Genomic DNA, 19004 nt, shown 5'->3' on the forward strand with positions numbered 1-19004 from the left:
GATTTGAGAACTTATGGGATATAATGTTCTAGCTTAACATTTTGATGAAGAGAATATACTGAGAAACTGGATTACTGCTTTGTTTTTAATCATAGTTTTTAGGTCAGTAAATGGATCTATGTTATGGTGAATACATGCAGAAATGAGAAAGTTTATTGTTTCAACATCTCACCATTGTATGTTTTTGTTTTTATGTGTGCTATAGTCAGCAAAGATATTAAACTGTCAACTTGTGGACTTTGATGTGACTTTTCAACAATTATTTTTCTAAATTTTTTTATTTCATCATAATATAATGTATGAATGAAATTAATATTTTAAACTTTGTGACCAATCAAATAATGTCATATAAATTGAAATGGAGAAAATTTCATTAATTATAATTAGAATATGATACTCTCCCTAAATATAACGCGCTGTAATAGATTATCATGATATGATACTATCATAATCTATGGTTCTGAACAATTACTACAATTTTTGTAAAACTATTCAATGACTCGATCGACCCCGAAAATTAGAAGTATCAAATATAAAAAGGACTCTGCGGACGTTGCAAATATAACCCGAGTATTACGCCTAGGGTCGAATCCACAGAGAGTTAACCTATCAACTGCTATCTTCAGACCCACTAAGTCTTCAGAACCAGCTTCCCAAATATTCAAATCTCAGTTGAGTGTTCTTTAACAACTAGCTTGCAAATAACTAAATGGCTGTAACTAAGTAAGAATAAAGGTTGTAAACAATTATGAGAAAAAGCTAAGGCAATGATTTCCCCTATTGATGGAATCCCTTCTGTTTATGCTCATACAAATTTACCAACACATCTCTATCAATCATGAACGCTAATCTTACCGTAAATCTCTCCCGAGTAATCTCAGTAATTTACTATTGCACTCTCCCGAGATACACTAGCTTACTTTATTTAGCACGATTCACTTTAGATTACACCCAAGGCTTCGTTATCCCTAATCCCGCCTTTAAACCTGCAATTATAGATTCCTCTAATAATCTAGGAGTGGTGTTGTTCAACAATACCCTAAATATGCACTCTTTTCCAAGTTATGCACACTAAATAGCACAGCTAATTGAGGATCCTGTCAATTAACTACAACAAACATGAAGTTGAACAAATAAAGATTAAACTAGCAATTTGTATTCACATAAACAAGAAGTTCATCACCCAATAGGTTCCATCAACGCCTTAGACAAGGAATTTAGCTACTCATGGCTATGGGAACATAAACTAAGCTTGAATTCATCATAAAATCAAAAGAAAAGAAGAAAGATGTTTAGAGTACTTTCTCACAATTGTTTTCCTTGCTAAGAAACCTAAAAAATCAATACATGCCTCTCTTGGGCGAAGTCTCATGTTTTAAATAGGGTTTAGGTCTAAAAATCCCGTAATTGACACTTTGGTCCCAGAAGTTTCTGCGCCTGCCGTGGTTCTGCCGCGGTCGCGGTAGAACCACGGCCAAACACCCTCGCGGAATCTCTGAACTTCTGCAGCTGCTTCCCACCGCGGTTCTGCCGCGGTCGCGGTGAAACCGCGGTGGATCCAGTTCTCTGAATCTTCGGCCTGTTTTTGCACGGGTCACTTAGGAAATTTCACAGTTGGCCTCTTTTTCATCACTTTTGACTCCAAAACTGCTCCTTAGCCGTCTTTATACATATATCATCTACAAATCATGAAAAGCACTAATAAGAGCATTTTGTCATCACTTTTAGCATTAAAACTACACAAGAAGGTGATTATTTAAGGTGTGATTATAGTCAAATTCACCTATTATCAGAAATGAATATTGCTGATTTTTTTATCCTGTATTCATCCAATTTTTATTACCTGCTATAGTATATGCTGGAATCGCTACTCATGAAGGAATATAATCTAGTATATTATAATGGAGAAGTGGAAAATAGTGGAAATTTGTTAATTAGAACAATTTGCTTGAATTAAATAATTTAATTTTTAGTTTCCTGTATAATTTGCTGGAGTGTTATATTGTAAAACCACTATATCCTGTAATTACTACTGGAATGGAATAATGTAGATTTTTTATCCTATATTCATCCAATTTTTATTACCTCCTATAGTACATGCTGGAATCGCTACTCATGAAGGAATATAATACAGAATATAATAATGAAGAAGTGGAAAATAGTGGAAATTTGGTATCCAGAACAATTTGCTGGAATTAAATAATTTAATATTTAGTGTCCTGTATAATTTACTGGAGTTTTATATTATACAACCACTATATCCTGTAATTGTTACTGGAAATGAATATTGCTCATTTTTTTATCCTATATTCATCCAATTTTTATTACCTCGTATATTATATGCTGGAATCGCTACTCATGAAGGAATATAATCCAGTATATTATAATGGAGAAGTGAAAAATACTGGAAATTTTGTAATTAGAACAATTTACTGAAATTAAATAATTTAATATTTCGTTTCTTGTATATTATACTGGAGTTTTATATTGTAAAACCACTATATCCTGTAATTACTACTGGAATGAAATAATGCAGATTTTTTTATCCTATACTCATCCAATTTTTATTACCTGCTATCGTACATGCTGGAATCGCTACTCATGAAGGAATATAATCTAGTATATTATAATGGAGAAGTGGAAAATAGTTGAAATTTAGTAATTAGAACAATTTGCTGGAATTAAATAATTTAATTTTTAGTTTCCTGTATAATTTGGTGGAATGTTATATTGTAAAACCACTATATCCTGTAATTACTACTGGAATAGAATAATGCAGATTTTTTTATCCTATATTCATCCAATTTTTGTTTCCTGTATGTTACACTGGAGTAATATATTGTTAAAGCAGTAAACCCCGTATTTAATACTGGATATGGAAAATCACTAAAAAAAATGACTAATAATAAAGAACTCACCTAGTATAATATACTGGAGATAAAGCTTATACAAGGCACATGTTCCGTGAAATTTACTGGAATCAAACAAAATTTACTAGAGGATAACCACTAACATCAAGTATAATATACTGGACAAAATGAAAGTAAGTGGAATTACATAATTTAATACTGGCTATGCCACGCTATTTTGACTTTAATCTGCTGTCCATTCGCCATCGAACGCAATAATCAAGAAATTTGTATGCATCCTGTATTTAATGAACCCAAATAATTAGATATCTAGAAATTATACTGTTTAAAAATATAATATTCATCCAATATAATATACTGGAGAATAAGCTTACATACAAGTGATGTCCCGTAACATATACTGGATTAAAACAAAACTCAATTATATTCTAGTCTTAGAACTTATCCAGTATAACATACTGGAGAAAAAGCTTAGACACGGGCGATGTCCCGTAAAATATACAGGATTAAAACAAAACTCAATTATAATCTAGTCTGAAAACAGAATTCGTCCAGTATAACATACTGGAGAAAAACATTACACACATGTGACGTACTTTAAATTATTCTGGATTGAAATAAAACTCAACTATATTATAACATAATATCTACATTAACGAAACATACTTCAAGTGAATTACAATGCATTTTTTATGAGATTTCCAATATAATAAGCTGGAAACGTCCAGTAAATTATATTCTAGTCTAAATAGAACTCAACTATATTATACTCTAAATAGAACTCGTCCAGTATAACATACTGGAGAAAATTTTAGACACAGGTGATTTCCTGTAAAATATACTGGATTGATATAAAACTCAATTATATTCTAGTTTATGCAGAACTTACCCAGTATAACATACTGGAGAATAAGCTAACACACAGGTAATGTCCCGTAAAATATACTGGATTCAAACAAAACTCAATTATATTCTAGTCTTAGAACTTATCCAGTATAACATAAAAAAATATTACACACAGGTGACGTCCCGTAAAATATTCCGGATTCAAACAAAATTCAATTATATTCTAGTCTTATAACTTATCCAGTATAACTTATTGGAGAATAAGCTTATACACAGGTGATGTCTCGTAAAATATACTGGATTCTATTAAAACTCAATTATATTCTAGTCTTAGAAATTATCCAGTATAACATACTGGAGAATAAGCTTACACACATGAGATGTCCCGTAAAATATACTGGATTAAAATAAAACTCAATTATATTCTTGTCTTAGAACTTATTCAGTTTAACATACTGGAGAATAAGCTTACACACAGGTGACGTCCCGTAAAATATTCTGGATTCAAACAAAACTCAATTATATTCTAGTGTTAGAACTTATCCAGTATAACATATTGGAGGAAAAGCTTACACACACGTGATGTCCCGTAAAATATACTGGATTCAAACAAAACTCAATTGTATTATAACATAATATCTACATTAACGAAACATACTTCAAGTGAATTATAATGCTTTTTTATGAGATTTCCAGTATAATAAGCTGGAAAAATCTTCGCTTTAGATATTAATTTAGAAACGTCGAACAAATTATATTGGCGCTATGTTCTACATTGAGAAAATTAGACAATAACACAGATTAAAGCATTAAAAACAAATCAAAAATTCGAAAAATTAAATTTTTTTACTGATACTTTGAATTTTATGGTTTAATTTCTTGATCGTAGAAGAAATTTAAATAATCAGACAAATTTTAGATAGAACTTACTTCGATTTGCAGATTGACGACGGAAATTTTGCTAAAACTTCGATTTGCAGATTGACGCAGAACGATTTTGCTAACACTTCGATTTGCAAATTAACGCCGGAAGATTTTGCGAATACCTCGATTAACACCGAAAGATTTTGCTAATATTTCGATTTACAGATTGACGGCGAAAATTTTCCTAATAACTCGATTTGAAAATTAATGCCGGAAGATTTTGTTAAGTTTTGCTAAAAGAAGAATTTAAGGTGAAGTCGCGTAAATTAATAAAAAAAGTAGGGGTATTTTAGTCAACAAAATGTTACCGCACTAAATTAGTGGCTAAATATCGTTGACCGGTGATTATGTGGCTACATTTGATTGACCAGGTGAAAAACTGGCCATTTTTGAATTTTTCGCGTGGCTGCATGGTGTCATTTCTACAAAAAAGCATTATGGGCCAAATTGGGCATTTAGGACTTCAAAATCACAGGCCCAAATTCGTTCTAGCAAGCTGGATCTGAAATTCAGAATAACTGTTTGCTTTCACTTTCGGCAATCACTCCGGCGAACTCTTGCTTCAAACTGCTTACTTTCCGAGATTTGCAGCAAAAATGGATTCCTCAACATTACTCTTCAACCAGCTCAAGGTCTGAAATTTCAAAGTTAATTTTTCCCATCTTTCTAAAAAATGTTCATTTTCTGCATATTACTTGTTGTTCCTTCCTATTTCTTCCTTAGTACTAACTGCTTGATTGCTGTCGAAAATCCAAAAAAAAAAAAAAAAAAAATGCAGACAGCAGAGCCATTTTTCTTACTAGCAGGCCCCAATGTGATTGAATCAGAGGATCACATTCTTTACATGGCCAAGCATTTGAAAGATATCACTTCTAAGTAAGTAACTCTCTCTCTTCTCTTATCTCTCAGTGTCACGTGTAACTTTGGATTGTATTAATTTCTTCTAATGGATTCTCAATTTTGGTGCATTTTATCTAGGGCATGTTGCTTAATTATATGTTCCAATATGAGGTCCTTTATATAAAATAGTAATTGAATGAGTTGTCAATTTTTTTAATTATAGACTTGGATTGAAGTTTGTGTTCAAGTCGAGCTTCGACAAGGCTAATCGCACTTCCTCTAAATCATTTCGCGGTCCTGGCTTGGCTGAAGGTTTGAAGGTATAAAATGCCACTGCTGTGCTGGAAAATTAAGCACTCTAATTTCTAGAAGGACATCACAAATTGGATTATTAACATGTTATTTTCCAGCTCTTGTATGACATTCACTGTTACAGAAGCGCTTCCGAAAATAACCTATCAATTTTCCCCTTTCTTGCAGATCCTTGAAAAGGTGAAAGCAACATATGATGTACCCATTGTTACTGATGTTCATGAATCTATTCAGGTAAAGTTTGTTCGCCTATTTCTAGTGGCATTAGCCATTTATAATTAGACATTCTATCAGCTTTACTCTTTGATCTGGAAAATTGATGATCTAATGCAATATTGGCTTAGGAAATTTGCTTATTTCTGTAAATATATAGTGCTGTCATTCCTGCTTCTCATGCATTCTTCTTCCATTGAACTTATTGACCAACTTATGTTTTTTTGCTTCCTCAAAATGTTATGATGTCTCATGTGCTATGATTGGCAGGTATTAGCTCTAGTTTTTGTTCCCCTTCTCAATAAATGGATGAGAAGATTTCATTAAAAGTACTGTGTTATTGGTGCCAATGACTCTTTATTTGTCAGAAACACATTGGATGCAAAAAATTTAGAAGTTTTGGCATCCATGTATTATGATCAATGTCATTTTTAAGTCATTTATCCATTTCGTATATCACCTCATCATTGAACATTGGTGGTCCAGAAGTAGTTTCCTTGCCTATATGAACTGCAACTAACACTGTGTTGCCAGTGTGAAGCAGTTGGCAGGGTTGCAGATATTATCCAGATTCCTGCTTTCTTATGTCGGCAGGTTGGTCTCCAGACATAATCCTCATTTTCAGAAAGATATCTCTGATTTAGTTTCTGATGTTGTGGCTTTTTCAGCCCCAGATATCAATACATTGCTGAGCCATATTGATCTACTTTTTTGCATTTAATGACAGACCGACCTACTTGTTGCAGCTGCCAAGACTGGAAAAATTATCAACATTAAGAAGGGCCAGTTCTGTGCTCCTTCAGTAAATAACATTCCTCTTTTCTGTTTCTTCCTAGTTATCCTTTCACTTTCTCCTGTCAAAACCGTGATAAACTAGTATCTGGGGCACATTCATGTGTATATTCTATCCATTTTCAACTTATGCTTCTCAGGTGATGGCAAATTCTGCTGAAAAAGTGAGACTGGCTGGAAACCAAAATGTCATGGTGTGTGAGAGAGGAACAATGTTTGGCTATAGTAAGTTTTCTTTAGTTTGTTTCTTCTTATTAAAGCAAATAGTTTCTTTAGTTTTTTCTAGTTGGGCGGAAGCAAGTCTCCAAGCAGTTATTTTCGGTGTTTTTTATCTAAGCTGGAATGAAAACAGTTGAAGCTATACAAGTACATTATGACTAATTTTCTGCGCTGATGTTTTAATGGTCAACGCTACAAATGGAAAGTGTACCGATATAAACATGGAAATTCTAGGAGAGATGAAGTGTGTGTTTCATGAAGGGTGTGTACGAGGACAGATGCAAAATGATCCTGGGGTGGGAACGAGGGGAGTGTATATTACTCCACTTATGACCTTCACAAAACATATTTTGTTCCAAACTCGGGTAAGGAGATGAGTTGCAGCAGGTACTTAACATCTTACATATATTATCTAATCTGCAGATGACTTGATTGTGGATCCCCGGAACTTCGAGTGGATGAGGGAGGCCAATTGCCCTGTTGTAAGAGTCTTATTTATGAGTGTATTTGTTATTATTTTCCCTGATAATTTTAACTGGAGAAATCCACTTATATTGACTCTCTACTTTATGCCTTGATATATGCTTTTTGATGTACTTTTCTCATATAAATTCTTGTTTCTCAGGTGGCTGATATAACTCATTCATTACAACAGCCTGCAGGCAAAAAGGTTCATTGTTCTTTTGCCCTTTCACTTAGAGAGTACTCACAATTTCTACATATATATAGTCAGCATCACAAATATGATGCTTTTTCCGATCATTTTAACCTAAGCGTTAAGAGAAATCTGCTAGACTGGAAAGTGCATGAGGATGCCATGTTAGCGGTTTTGCTAGAAAATGAGAATAGGAACTTTTTTCACTGATCAATGAGTCCATGAGCATTGAGAGAGATGTCATTTTTATCTAGAGGGCAAACCTTATAGTAGGGAATTTGAAAAGGACAATCAGCATTAGTTGGTGTTTGATGTGCATGAAAGTAGGAGAGGATGTGAACCATTGTGTGATTTCTCGATTGCTATAGGCTATGGTGTTTGGTTAGTCTATGTTTGGAGTCAAATGGGTAGTTCCAGTAACCATATGAAATATTGAAACTCAGAAGGAAGAGGCAGGAAAGAAGAGCATGTAAAGCTCCTCTAATGCTCATGCCGACAAATGTAAAGAAAGGAATAGAAGAGTGTTTAACAGAGTAGAAACCTCCCTTGTACAAACTAGTGAAATTAAAAATATGTGTGATTTTGTAGCACATATGACATCTCGGTTAGCATTAACGCCTGAGTGCTCTTTTAGAGAATTATGTTGTAGTATACAATTCTCTACTTCTGTATATACATATTTTGTGGAGGAATCTATTCATTACATTAAAGGATTTTATCATGCTAATTCTGTTAATCGAGATGAACCTGTTTTTGCTCCAAGCTTCTATTCAATGCTATAGCATCTGTGGGCCAATGAGATATAGTCAAATCAATTTTGTGTGTCTGTTCTTCTGTTCAGGGTATACCCACTTGCTTTCTTTTCGTCATTAAAAAACTCTTGGGAAAAACAATTTCACAGCCAAAAAGGGTGATTGACTGCATAATGTGTATTACATGGTACGTCATTTTGTAGCATAGCTTGCATATTTGATATATTTTTCTGTTAAAACATACTTCTTCCACCCTTATCCAAAAAAAAAAAAAAATACTTCTTCCACTCCAAAATGGTGGGGACTTGCACTAATGTTCAAGCACAGATGGGTGTTTTTAGTTTTACTAGTAAACATGAGAATTTAATGTTAGAGTGTTTACTGGCTCTTCAGTTGCAAGTTTGGAAACATTTAGGTCTACTGAAACCTAAGTCTGAGACAATTACTATGACCCTTTGCATTTATATAATTTGAAGCTTTAGGTTTCAATAGCAGAAACCCCTTCTTCCACATCATGTTAGACTCCTCTGTGTACAGAGTTGACCCCTTGATTGCCTTTTTTCTCTTCTTTCTTTTATGTCATTGTCCTTACTTTGTGCTGCTTGAACCTTTCAAGCTTCAGAACCAATTGTTAAAAATTTACTTTAACGGTATCAAGAAACCAAATCAATGTTCTAAGATCATGATTTCAATTGCATAATCGTACCATTCCTTAGGATCAAATGTTAAAGTTTTATTCTATGTCAATGACTTGAAGTTCTGATTTTTGCACAGCTGGAAGGTGGTGGTGTTGCCAGTGGCGGTCTTCGCGAATTAATTCCTTGTATTGCCAGGACAGCTGTTGCTGTGGGAGTAGATGGAATTTTTATGGAGGTATAAAGGGCATCTGTGTGATTTGTAAAGTTTGTGATTTGCTTTCTGTAATGCGCCCCTTGTTTAAGAAGACAACTATGTGTACTCCTTGTTTAAGAGGACAAGGGTAAAAGGAATTTGAGAGTTGGAATGAAAATGAAGTGAATTACTTTTGCTGTGAATTCCTTTAAAAGGAAAACTTTAAGCCTTTCTTGTGATTCCTGAACTTCTTGATGTCTGTTTTATCAAAACTTGCTTTAGTTTTCTGCTCAACTGAACCAGAGAAATTTTTCGTTAGGTACACAATGATCCCCTGAATGCTCCAGTTGACGGTCCAACACAGTGGGTGAGTTACAGGCAAACAAACAATTTATACTGTTGAGGCTTTTGAGATGTCCTGTTCTCTAAATGCAACTTTATTTAAAGTGTAATTCTGATTTTAGCTGTTAATTGATCAACATTTTCATCTTCGTATTGACATAGCCTCTGCGCCATCTGGAGGAACTACTAGAAGAGCTTGTCACGATTGGTGTAAGTTACTTAATTTCTCTTTAGCATGAATTTTATATTAGACCTCCTTTGTTGCATAAGTGAATGTAGCTAATTTTTAATTAGCACATGTAGAAGATAGAAGGATATCATTAAGGTTCTTTGGTATATCCAAGACACCTGACATTAGTGTAGGGTGCATTAAGCTATAGCAGGCACCTTTTGTGCTAGAAGTATATGACATAGGAGGGAAAGGATAGGAGAAATGCATATTCTAAGTGTAGGTAAAGCTAATCTTTGTATTTCCCAGTCTTCCTTTCTTTATTTTTTATGTCATCTATCCACAATGTTTGCTATTTTTTCTTGTTCCTTTATGTTTTTTCCTTGTTCCTCCAACATGATTAATATGTAGGTCTATAGGAGCTACAATTAGCATCTTTTGCTGCCTGTTTATCCTAGAGTGTCGAAGGTGCAGGTGTCATGGCTTTAAACCAGAGTTGAAGAGGGTTATAAGGAGACGTAGTTCCTTGTCCCACATAGAATACATGCAGTTCCCAGTATTGTGTATAAATTTGGGACATTTACAACTTTGTGGTGATATTGAATGCTTGTTTGAGGTGCTTTGAAACCAAATAACTAGGTGAAGCTCAAGTCGGGCACTTTGCCTCACTTAAATGACGCTTTAATGCAGACATCAAGCCATTAATACATGTGTCTCATCACCTATGGGCTTGTCTATGAGAAAGCAATAGTAGGCAATAAATATAGTTGGCAAGGTGATATGCTACTTGCTAATAAAATGTTATGAATGAACTTTCCGGTGATTTGGTATTGATCTCCGCAAATGAACTATCTAGGGATTTGGAATAAGAATTAGAAATTTAATATAAGAAAGTTAGTAACTGAAGACTAAAAACCCCAGAAGCGCAGATGCTTTTCTACGCTTTTGACCTTTAAAAACTCTGCTACTTTGTCCCTTCTTGGGCTCTTAAGTTGACCTTGGTTTGTTACTTCTTGTTTGCTTATGTATTTAATGTATTTGAACAAACTCGTGCTAATGTGAAAGACCTATCAAGCTTGATCAAAAAGAAAATCTGAAAGATCTGTCATTGGCATTCACAAAGAGTTAGTCTCCATTTTTAATTGCTCTATGATTAGATCTTGATGGGAATTTTACTATGAACCAGCATGATCCATACACTACTTGGATCTGATTTAAGCCTTTTTTTTATTTCTAATATGTGGATAAAATTTGACTAAAATAAGATGTATATTTCATGATTTTCATCCATAATTTATTGTTGCGTACAATTTAAGGCCGATACATGAACTTAGTTGTGGGGAAAAACATGACAATTGAGGTGTCATCTTTAGGTAAAAAATTCCATAAAAAGGTTACTGAAATTTTTATTCGTTTATAGGACATCCTAAAGTTTATTGTCAGATATAACTGATCAACCGTGGGAAGATATATTTGCAGCTGTTTGATTGAATCGTTACTGTTTATTTGCTTCTTCCTCCCTAAATAAAGAGCCTGAATTAAGTCTTAGATAGACATCATTATCGTTATGAAAGTTCTTTTGTTCAGCTATTACAGTTGCCCTTGGCCCTGATGTGGAAGTGTAGTATCATTTGTGTTTCTTATGGCATTGAGCTACGTTCTGTCTTTGATCTGTTCCAAGCTGGATAAGTAACGTGACAACCTGAATAAAAACTGCCTTTATTTCAACTTCTAGATTCTACAGAGAACATGTCACTGCATTAAACAACAAATAGATGTTAGTAAATGCAAAGAAAGACTGTTACTTAATGGTATATGTTTCCCATTTAGCTTATGCTTTGCGTCATTCCTTGCATATTTCTGTGTCTCTTTCTCCTTAAAACTTCGCAATTCTTCTTTTCTTTTCCTAATATCACATTTCTTACAGAGAGTTAGCAAGGGGAAGCAGCAGTTCAAAATTGATCTCACTCCATTTCGTGATTAGGACACAGTTTGGCTATCAGTAAGCATTCCAAAGTCACTTGAAAATATTTGAACTCATATACTGTAGATTACGTTTTCATGCTGAATTGTACTTGACCTGTTGGCATCACATTGCGGTTTATATTTTACACATATACTTCATGTATGTATTTTTTTTAGGAATAATGAATTGGTTTATCATGTTCTCGTTCACATATTAGTTTCTGATCTGGATATGCTTCTCATAATTTTCTGGGCAAAGAATTCACTCCATTGACAAACTACTTATCTAACACATTAATAAGAATGTTTTCTTTGGTTTCTTGAGGCCTATGACCATGTTGGTTTGTATACCTTGAAATTGAATCTCTCAACGTCCATATTCTTATCCATACTATCACTGTCTACCAGATAACTCCATGCAGACGACGTCTCCTCCATTTCATAGCAGTGGGCTTCCTTGTTTACTGTCTCGAAGACATTACAGAGTGTACTCATTACTGTACTGAATGGCGTCCTGCCAGTTCGCTATTTAGACTCACGTGTATTAAATTTTGATTGTTTATTGTAAGCTTGATCTATAATTAATTCTTTGGTGAGAGTTGTGACACTTCCAAGTGCACTTAGAAGGCTATCTATCATTTCCAGGAATGTAATTTATCCATATGTACCTCCGATAACCATGGAACGATAAGTTGGTATATCAGAACGGTTGCAATTTTCGATGGATGTCAATAAAAAAGTTATCTTTGGACTTCCTAATGATCCGTTTATTGCCATATGTGCTGCCTCAGTAAGAAAATTGTTGTTTTTAACTGTGTGAATTCATTTAGATTCTGATGCTGTTGACTTACCCTGAAAAGCAAGGACAAAATACAAAAATGAAGGAAGATAATATTGGAAGAGTTCCTGCTATGCATTCGATTGAGATGCAACAGTCGCTGGCTGAAACCGGGTTTATCGGCTTTCCTAAGTATCTACCAATCACTGCATTATTATCAGTCAATAATGGACATATATGGTAATATACTGGATTAGTCGGTCTCGGATACCTGATTAAAAAAAGAGTTTAAGTTATATACACTCTCAATGTAAGGAATCTTTACATCATCACTTCACCTTTACCTGTTGTATCAGTTAGCCTATCTTATTTTTAAGATTACAGTAGACAAATTTTAAGGTGACTTATCTATAGATATCCTTTGGGTGATCTGATAGTGTAATTTTTTTTATACGAACAGTATATATATGACTTAAACTCTTTAAAAAAGGTAATATACCACAGCAGAACATACAAACGACGAAGAAATTTATGTTCTAATCTGAATGATTTAGGTTTCAAGAATTTCAACACCATTTGCTGGACATACTTAGATTAGTATTCCTGGAGATTGAAAGTCCTATTTATAACTAGTCATGTGGTTGGTAACAAATTTGACTTGTAAAAAAAGCTACAATGGTCAAATTTGTGTCACGTTTACACAGAAAAAATTGAATAATTCAGATGCTGCAAATTAATTTTACTTCCAATATTTCTGTAGCTTCTATGACCATACTTTCTGGTATCATTGAGCTGCAAATTTCTGAATCTTCTCTGTTGATGCAGAACAGTCTCTTCCTTTTCGACTAGCTTATGGCCTAAGAAAAAGACTAAAGATAAACTAGAAAAATGGAGTTGGCCAACAGAACTAAAGCCCCTCTCTCTAACACCTACAATTCACTGATTTCACCCTCTCTGCAACTGCCTACCCACATGTACAAATTTGTTTTTGAGTTATTGTTTGATGGTAGAACACCACAACACTCCCTCCTTGGAGACTGCAGCATAAAAATGAAAATCTACTCAGACAAAGACACTATAACGGATACTATAAAGAATGTGGAACAGTCGAGGTGCAAACAAACTGGTCCAGACAGCAGTTTAAAGAGCGTTAAGAAAGAAAAGGTTAACGTAGAAGTGCCTAAAATGTACCTTCTGCCATCGGTTGCTATCTGGTCTTTTCAATAGAACAATGTTGTTGATATTCTCAGGTGACTCAACTTTCCATCTGCAATAAGGTGAAGGCTCTCTATGTCGATAATAAATCCCAACTATCTGCTTCCTCGTTCGATCATATTTAGCTGTGTTCATGTAATACACAAAAGGTTTCTGGCAAGGATGCTTTGTAACAGGCCTGGTGTTGAATGCATAAGCTGTGTAATCAGCTCTTCTGTACCAATTGAGAAATGTTCTTGTGGGCATTTCAAGTTCTCTAGGAGAAATATTACCCCTAATGATCTGAACCACATAACCCCATGATACTGAGATTGACCAATATCTTTCTTTGTCGTAGCAGATTGACTGTTGCATTAGGCTAGCTGAGTCGAGTTTTGCAGATTCAAATAGGCGTTGGAGGCCGGAAACTCTGCTCATTCCTGGGAATATTGGATCTACCACATCAAGATGGTGAAGTGATACTAATGGTGTTACTGGATGTGCTCCCAATAGGCCTAGTAAGTTCCCATATACATCATACTATACTAGCACAAACAAAAAGATCATCAATTTCAGCCAATGCTTAGTGTACTTAAAAAGTAAAAATTGACTATACAATCAAAAGGTATAAGAACATTCAGTTGGAAGTTTACGATTGAGGGGATTCTTGTGTTAAATTCATGCATGTTCCCTGAATTTTGTCCACTATAACAGTAAAGTCACAGAACTATTGTGTCATTTTAAAGTAACTGAACTTTTACATATCCCCTAAAACAAGAGTAAAAAAAGGGCAGCCCGACGAGCATCCCGCATTCATGCAGGGTCCACTGAACGCCGCAGTCTTAGGGGTGTGATGTAGACAGCATACCCTAATGCAAGCAGTGGAGGAGGCAGGATTACCGCCAAGGAGGTTCAAAAAAGAAAAAAGTTAGAAAGGTTGTAGCTAGTGGGAATAGAACCAATGACCTTACAAAGATTTTGAACCCCCTTGACCACTAAGCTATGCTTTTGGGCTGTATCATGGGGATTCAAAACATAATATATAGAGGTAAAAACCAAAATTTGCCTTTTATATACATTGTAATTTTTCGGCGAAGGGGGTTCGGGTGAACACCCTTCCGCCCCCCTAAATCCGCCCCTGAATGCAAGCATTACTGGCTGCTTCCACGACTCGAACCCGTGACCTATAGGTCATACGGAGACAACTTTACCATTGCTCCAAGGCAAATCTTTTACACTAAAACAAGAGTCTTTTCTTAATTATTTCATGACTGCTTTTATTGCTCTTAGATAGTTCAGGATGGTAAACCAAAGTCATCTGCAGATTTGGATGCAAATTTGGATCCGCGCAACAAGTTCACTTACTGATCAGTGTGTTTTAACCTGTTGTATTAGATTTTTGCATGTTATTAATCCCATTTTGTCGACGACTGCATGGACTTAGCTCTTCGTTGACCTGATAGTGTGAAAATTCTTTTACACTATCAACTTATAAAAGCTAACTCTATTAATATAAATCAAGATCAATGGTAAAAGCCAGAGCAAGTGCACATATAGCCATTCTCAACGATGTTATTTAGAGATTAGCCAGTACTTATTTTGTCCTGAAATTTTAAACGAAAAATCCTAACTTCAGGACAATTCAGAACATTTTTGTACGGAAAAACTAAAATTCAGGACGCACCGACTAATTCCTAAATAGCAGCTCTTTAGAGTGGCTACCTGGTGTCATTTCTAAGATAAAAATCTAAGCTAAGAGGTTTGGTTTGAAGTTTACCTGATGAAATCCACGTTCTTTGGTAAGGGGCACACCAAGTTCAGCCATACAAGCTTGAATTCTATCATCACTACCATATAATCCAGGATATCTCTGAATACAACGATCTTGCATTTTTTCTAACTCTTTTGCCAATGGATAACTAATAGCAAATCCACCACCCCCATAAGCCATAGCATATGAGAAAAATATATTTTGGACATGACTTTCTGAAGAGCTACCAATGTAATAATATTGGTTATGATCATACTTTGATAAAACTCTAACCACATTTTCTACAATAAAAACTGTGTCATCATCTCCCATTACAAACCATCTCACATCTTCCAAACCCAATCTTAGTGTCTCTGATACAACCCTAGATATCCTCAATGCTGATCTTTTCCCTTGACGATTCGTGTATAGAAACTTCGACGTGTCACCTGAAATCGGAAAACAAAGAAAAAATCATACCTTGATGATCAATACTTTTATTCAATAACAACAACAACATACCCAGTATGATCCCACAAGTAGCGTCTAGGGAGAGGGGGTTATACGCAAACCTTACCCCTACCTTGTGTGAGGCAGAGAGGCTGTTTTCGATAGACCCTCAGCTCAAGAAAAGTGTTTTCAAAACATCAATACTTCTATTACTAGAAAAAAGAAATCATACACTGGCGATTAATATTTCTTTTATTACCCGAAAGTTGTCACTTCTGTTGAGTTGAAAATCACACATGTCTATATGTTGCAAATTTAAAATATTTACATTTAAATGTAAAAAGAACCGAGCATATGCCTTCTTTTGTCAACTTTGATATGCAGAGGTATTGGTCTATTCCCCTTCTACTCAGCAGCGACAGATGTAGCATATAATTAACGAGTTCAACTCACGGACCTAGCTTTTTTAAAACAGATCGCAAGTATATATGTGAAAAATCACTAAAACTAGAAAAACAATTGAATCTATTTCAAGTGTAATGGTTCAGTGATAAGAACCTAATAACTGAACTCATCAAATTCAAACCCTAGATCCGCCTCTACCTCTCTCTTAGTATTTCAATTAGGTAGTCTGGTGCACAAAGTATCCCATGTTCATGCAGGACCATGGGATGTGATGTAGACAACCTACCCTAATACAAGCATTAGTGGCTGCTTCTACGGCTTGAACACGTATAGGTCACACGGAGACAACTTTACCATTGTAACACGTTTCAAATGGTGAAAAAAAAAGTAATGTCAATTTCCAAAGAAAAAAAAAATGCTACCTGAAATCTTAATATCAGGAAGAGCTTCATTTCTGTTGGTTTTTACATTTTTATCTAACCAAACAACACCTCTTGTTTCACCTGGTCTCCACCATAATTTTATATACTCTTTCCTTTTATCCCACAAATTTGATGATGCAGCTATTCCAAATACAATATGTTTAAGCTCAGTTTCAGGCTCCTTAGATCGAACATATTCTTTGGTTCTTTCTTGTCGTTCTTGAAAAGTGAGTGAAGACGAGTTCGTGGAAAAAGCTTCAGTGGTTGAAATGTTAGAGGAAGAGGAAGTATTAACACAATCTGAAGAATCATCTTTATTAAGAATGAATTTTGAAGAGTAAAGAAGATAAATGATTAATAAAAAAAAGAAGAACCAAGTCACGGATTTGCGATGGCTACGTTGAGAGGAAGCAGAAGTCATTATTAATTATAATGGAGTTTTAAATAATTAACATGACTAATTGAGGTTGTTTTCAGTTTCTGGTGATCATTGTGATTAATTTTCAGGTGAAGCAGCAAAATTAGGAGGAGGAAAAGTGAGAGAGAGAGATGTTCGGATCAATTAGGAGGAGATATTTGAAGTTTGTTAGAGGATTGAACGAAGATGAAGGGGTGAATATGGCTCTCTAATAATGTTAATTAACAAAGTGACATGCGGGACTTCACAACAATAGTTTGTTTATTAATATTACTATTCAATATGACACTATAGTACAGTTCCTTATTTAGTAGAGAATCTTACGGAAATATTCAAAATAAGCACAAATTTATCAACTTCTAGTCATTAACCACAAACTTACCAAACTAGTAAAGTACATTCAAAAATTGAAAACCCCAAACAAATAAGGATTCTTGCCACCGAGAATCACGCGCAAAGATCTCCTACCATACTTTTAAACGTGATCAACATCATTAGATGTAAGGCAGAAAGGAAATTTCATAGATGAGGTAGCAAACAAGGTGAGGAAACGCAAAGAAAAATAAATATACGACTTTCCAAAAGCCTAAGCAAAAAGGGATATTTTTCAGTGGCATAGTTGAAATTCATTAAAAACATATAGATGAGTCAATATACAAAATTTGAGGAAGATTGTAGGTGATTTGGACTAGTTTTGAGTCAAAATTCATAGTTGAAATCGAGTTTAAAATTTCTCTACGAAATTTCTCTGCATAAGAATCAAACATGTATCTCACGTACATGTATACATGGATATACAAGAGATACATATTTGATATACAAGTGACACAAAAGATACACAGGAGATAAACAGTGAGATATACATATCATTTTCTTCCATGTTCATCTTGTGTACTTCGAATTTGGTTCAAATTTCAATTCAAACCACCTAAAATCTCCACCAAAATAGTCCTGAAATTGAGATTTACATTCCTTGAGATGTACCAAATCTATTCCAATAACACCCCACTCGAAATAAAGTCTAATTTTAAAAGCCAAATTTTTGAATTCAAGCTTTAGAGAGCTTGATAGTTGTCCATGAAGTTTTCAGTTTAATCCTTTGACCCAATCCAACAAACTAACATTTAATAGTGATTTTATTAAGGTGCTCGATTATCTGAACTTCAACTTAAAGCAATTAAAATACTGCAATATTGCCCAAGTTCAGTGTCTCAAAAAGTTTGGTTTGTGTTTTAGCAAAATAGACTTGTGTTACAAAATGACATTTGGGCTATCTCTCGTAGATATTTTATTTTGAACTAGTTTTGGTTGAAATTGTTTATGGACTGAAACTTTGGATAGTTTTCGCTATTTGATATAAGGAAAAAAAATTAAAAATAGCCAGATTTACAACTTGTGGTTGAAAATTAGTCAAGTGTCAAGAGTAATCAAAATTTAGCTATTTTTTCATGTAAAGATAAAAACTGAACAAAAACACCCTTAAAAATTCGAAAAAAATCCAGCATAATATGTTGGTGTTCGAATTTTATATATGAGATTCCAGTATAATATGTTGGAATTTCATAATATGCTGGAGTTCTGTCACGACCCAACCCCGGTCGTGATGGCGCCCAACATACTGCTAGGCAAGCCCGACCGTTTACACAACCTTAACCAAATAACCTAGATGGATGAATAAATATTCACAAGAAAGAAAAAAAAAATAATTTAAGTGCGGAATCTCTGAAATAATTTCTAACATCCGAGAAACCCCAAAATAAAATACTAAATAGCCCACAGATCTGGTGTCACAAGTCTGAGCCTCTAATGCATGAGTATTAACCTACTACATAATGTTTCTCTAGAAATGTGAAAAAC

At 34.5% G+C, this 19004-nt stretch overlaps 2 protein-coding genes across 2 annotated transcripts; one reads left to right on the plus strand and one right to left on the minus strand.

Annotated features, from left to right (window-relative positions):
• Positions 1–5127: 5127 nt before the first annotated feature.
• On the plus strand, positions 5128–12489 carry LOC109205165 (2-dehydro-3-deoxyphosphooctonate aldolase 1). Its single transcript, XM_019367842.1, has 14 exons — positions 5128–5272; positions 5419–5516; positions 5704–5800; positions 5961–6026; positions 6540–6599; positions 6733–6807; positions 6938–7022; positions 7440–7498; positions 7642–7686; positions 9198–9296; positions 9574–9621; positions 9759–9806; positions 11693–11767; positions 12139–12489. The coding sequence occupies exons 1-13, from the start codon at positions 5237–5239 to the stop codon at positions 11747–11749; spliced, it is 873 nt and encodes a 290-aa protein (XP_019223387.1). The 5' UTR covers positions 5128–5236; the 3' UTR covers positions 11750–11767; positions 12139–12489.
• Positions 12490–13047: 558 nt separating this feature from the next.
• Positions 13048–17333, minus strand: LOC109205166. Its single transcript, XM_019367843.1, has 4 exons — positions 16730–17333; positions 15480–15901; positions 13700–14242; positions 13048–13545 (listed from the first exon to the last, which is right to left on the minus strand). Exons 1-4 carry the CDS (start codon positions 17148–17150, stop codon positions 13438–13440), a joined length of 1494 nt encoding a protein of 497 aa, XP_019223388.1. The 5' UTR covers positions 17151–17333; the 3' UTR covers positions 13048–13437.
• Positions 17334–19004: the final 1671 nt, after the last annotated feature.

Source organism: Nicotiana attenuata, unplaced genomic scaffold, assembly GCF_001879085.1.
Source record: "Nicotiana attenuata strain UT unplaced genomic scaffold, NIATTr2, whole genome shotgun sequence".
Taxonomy (NCBI): Eukaryota; Viridiplantae; Streptophyta; class Magnoliopsida; order Solanales; family Solanaceae; genus Nicotiana; species Nicotiana attenuata.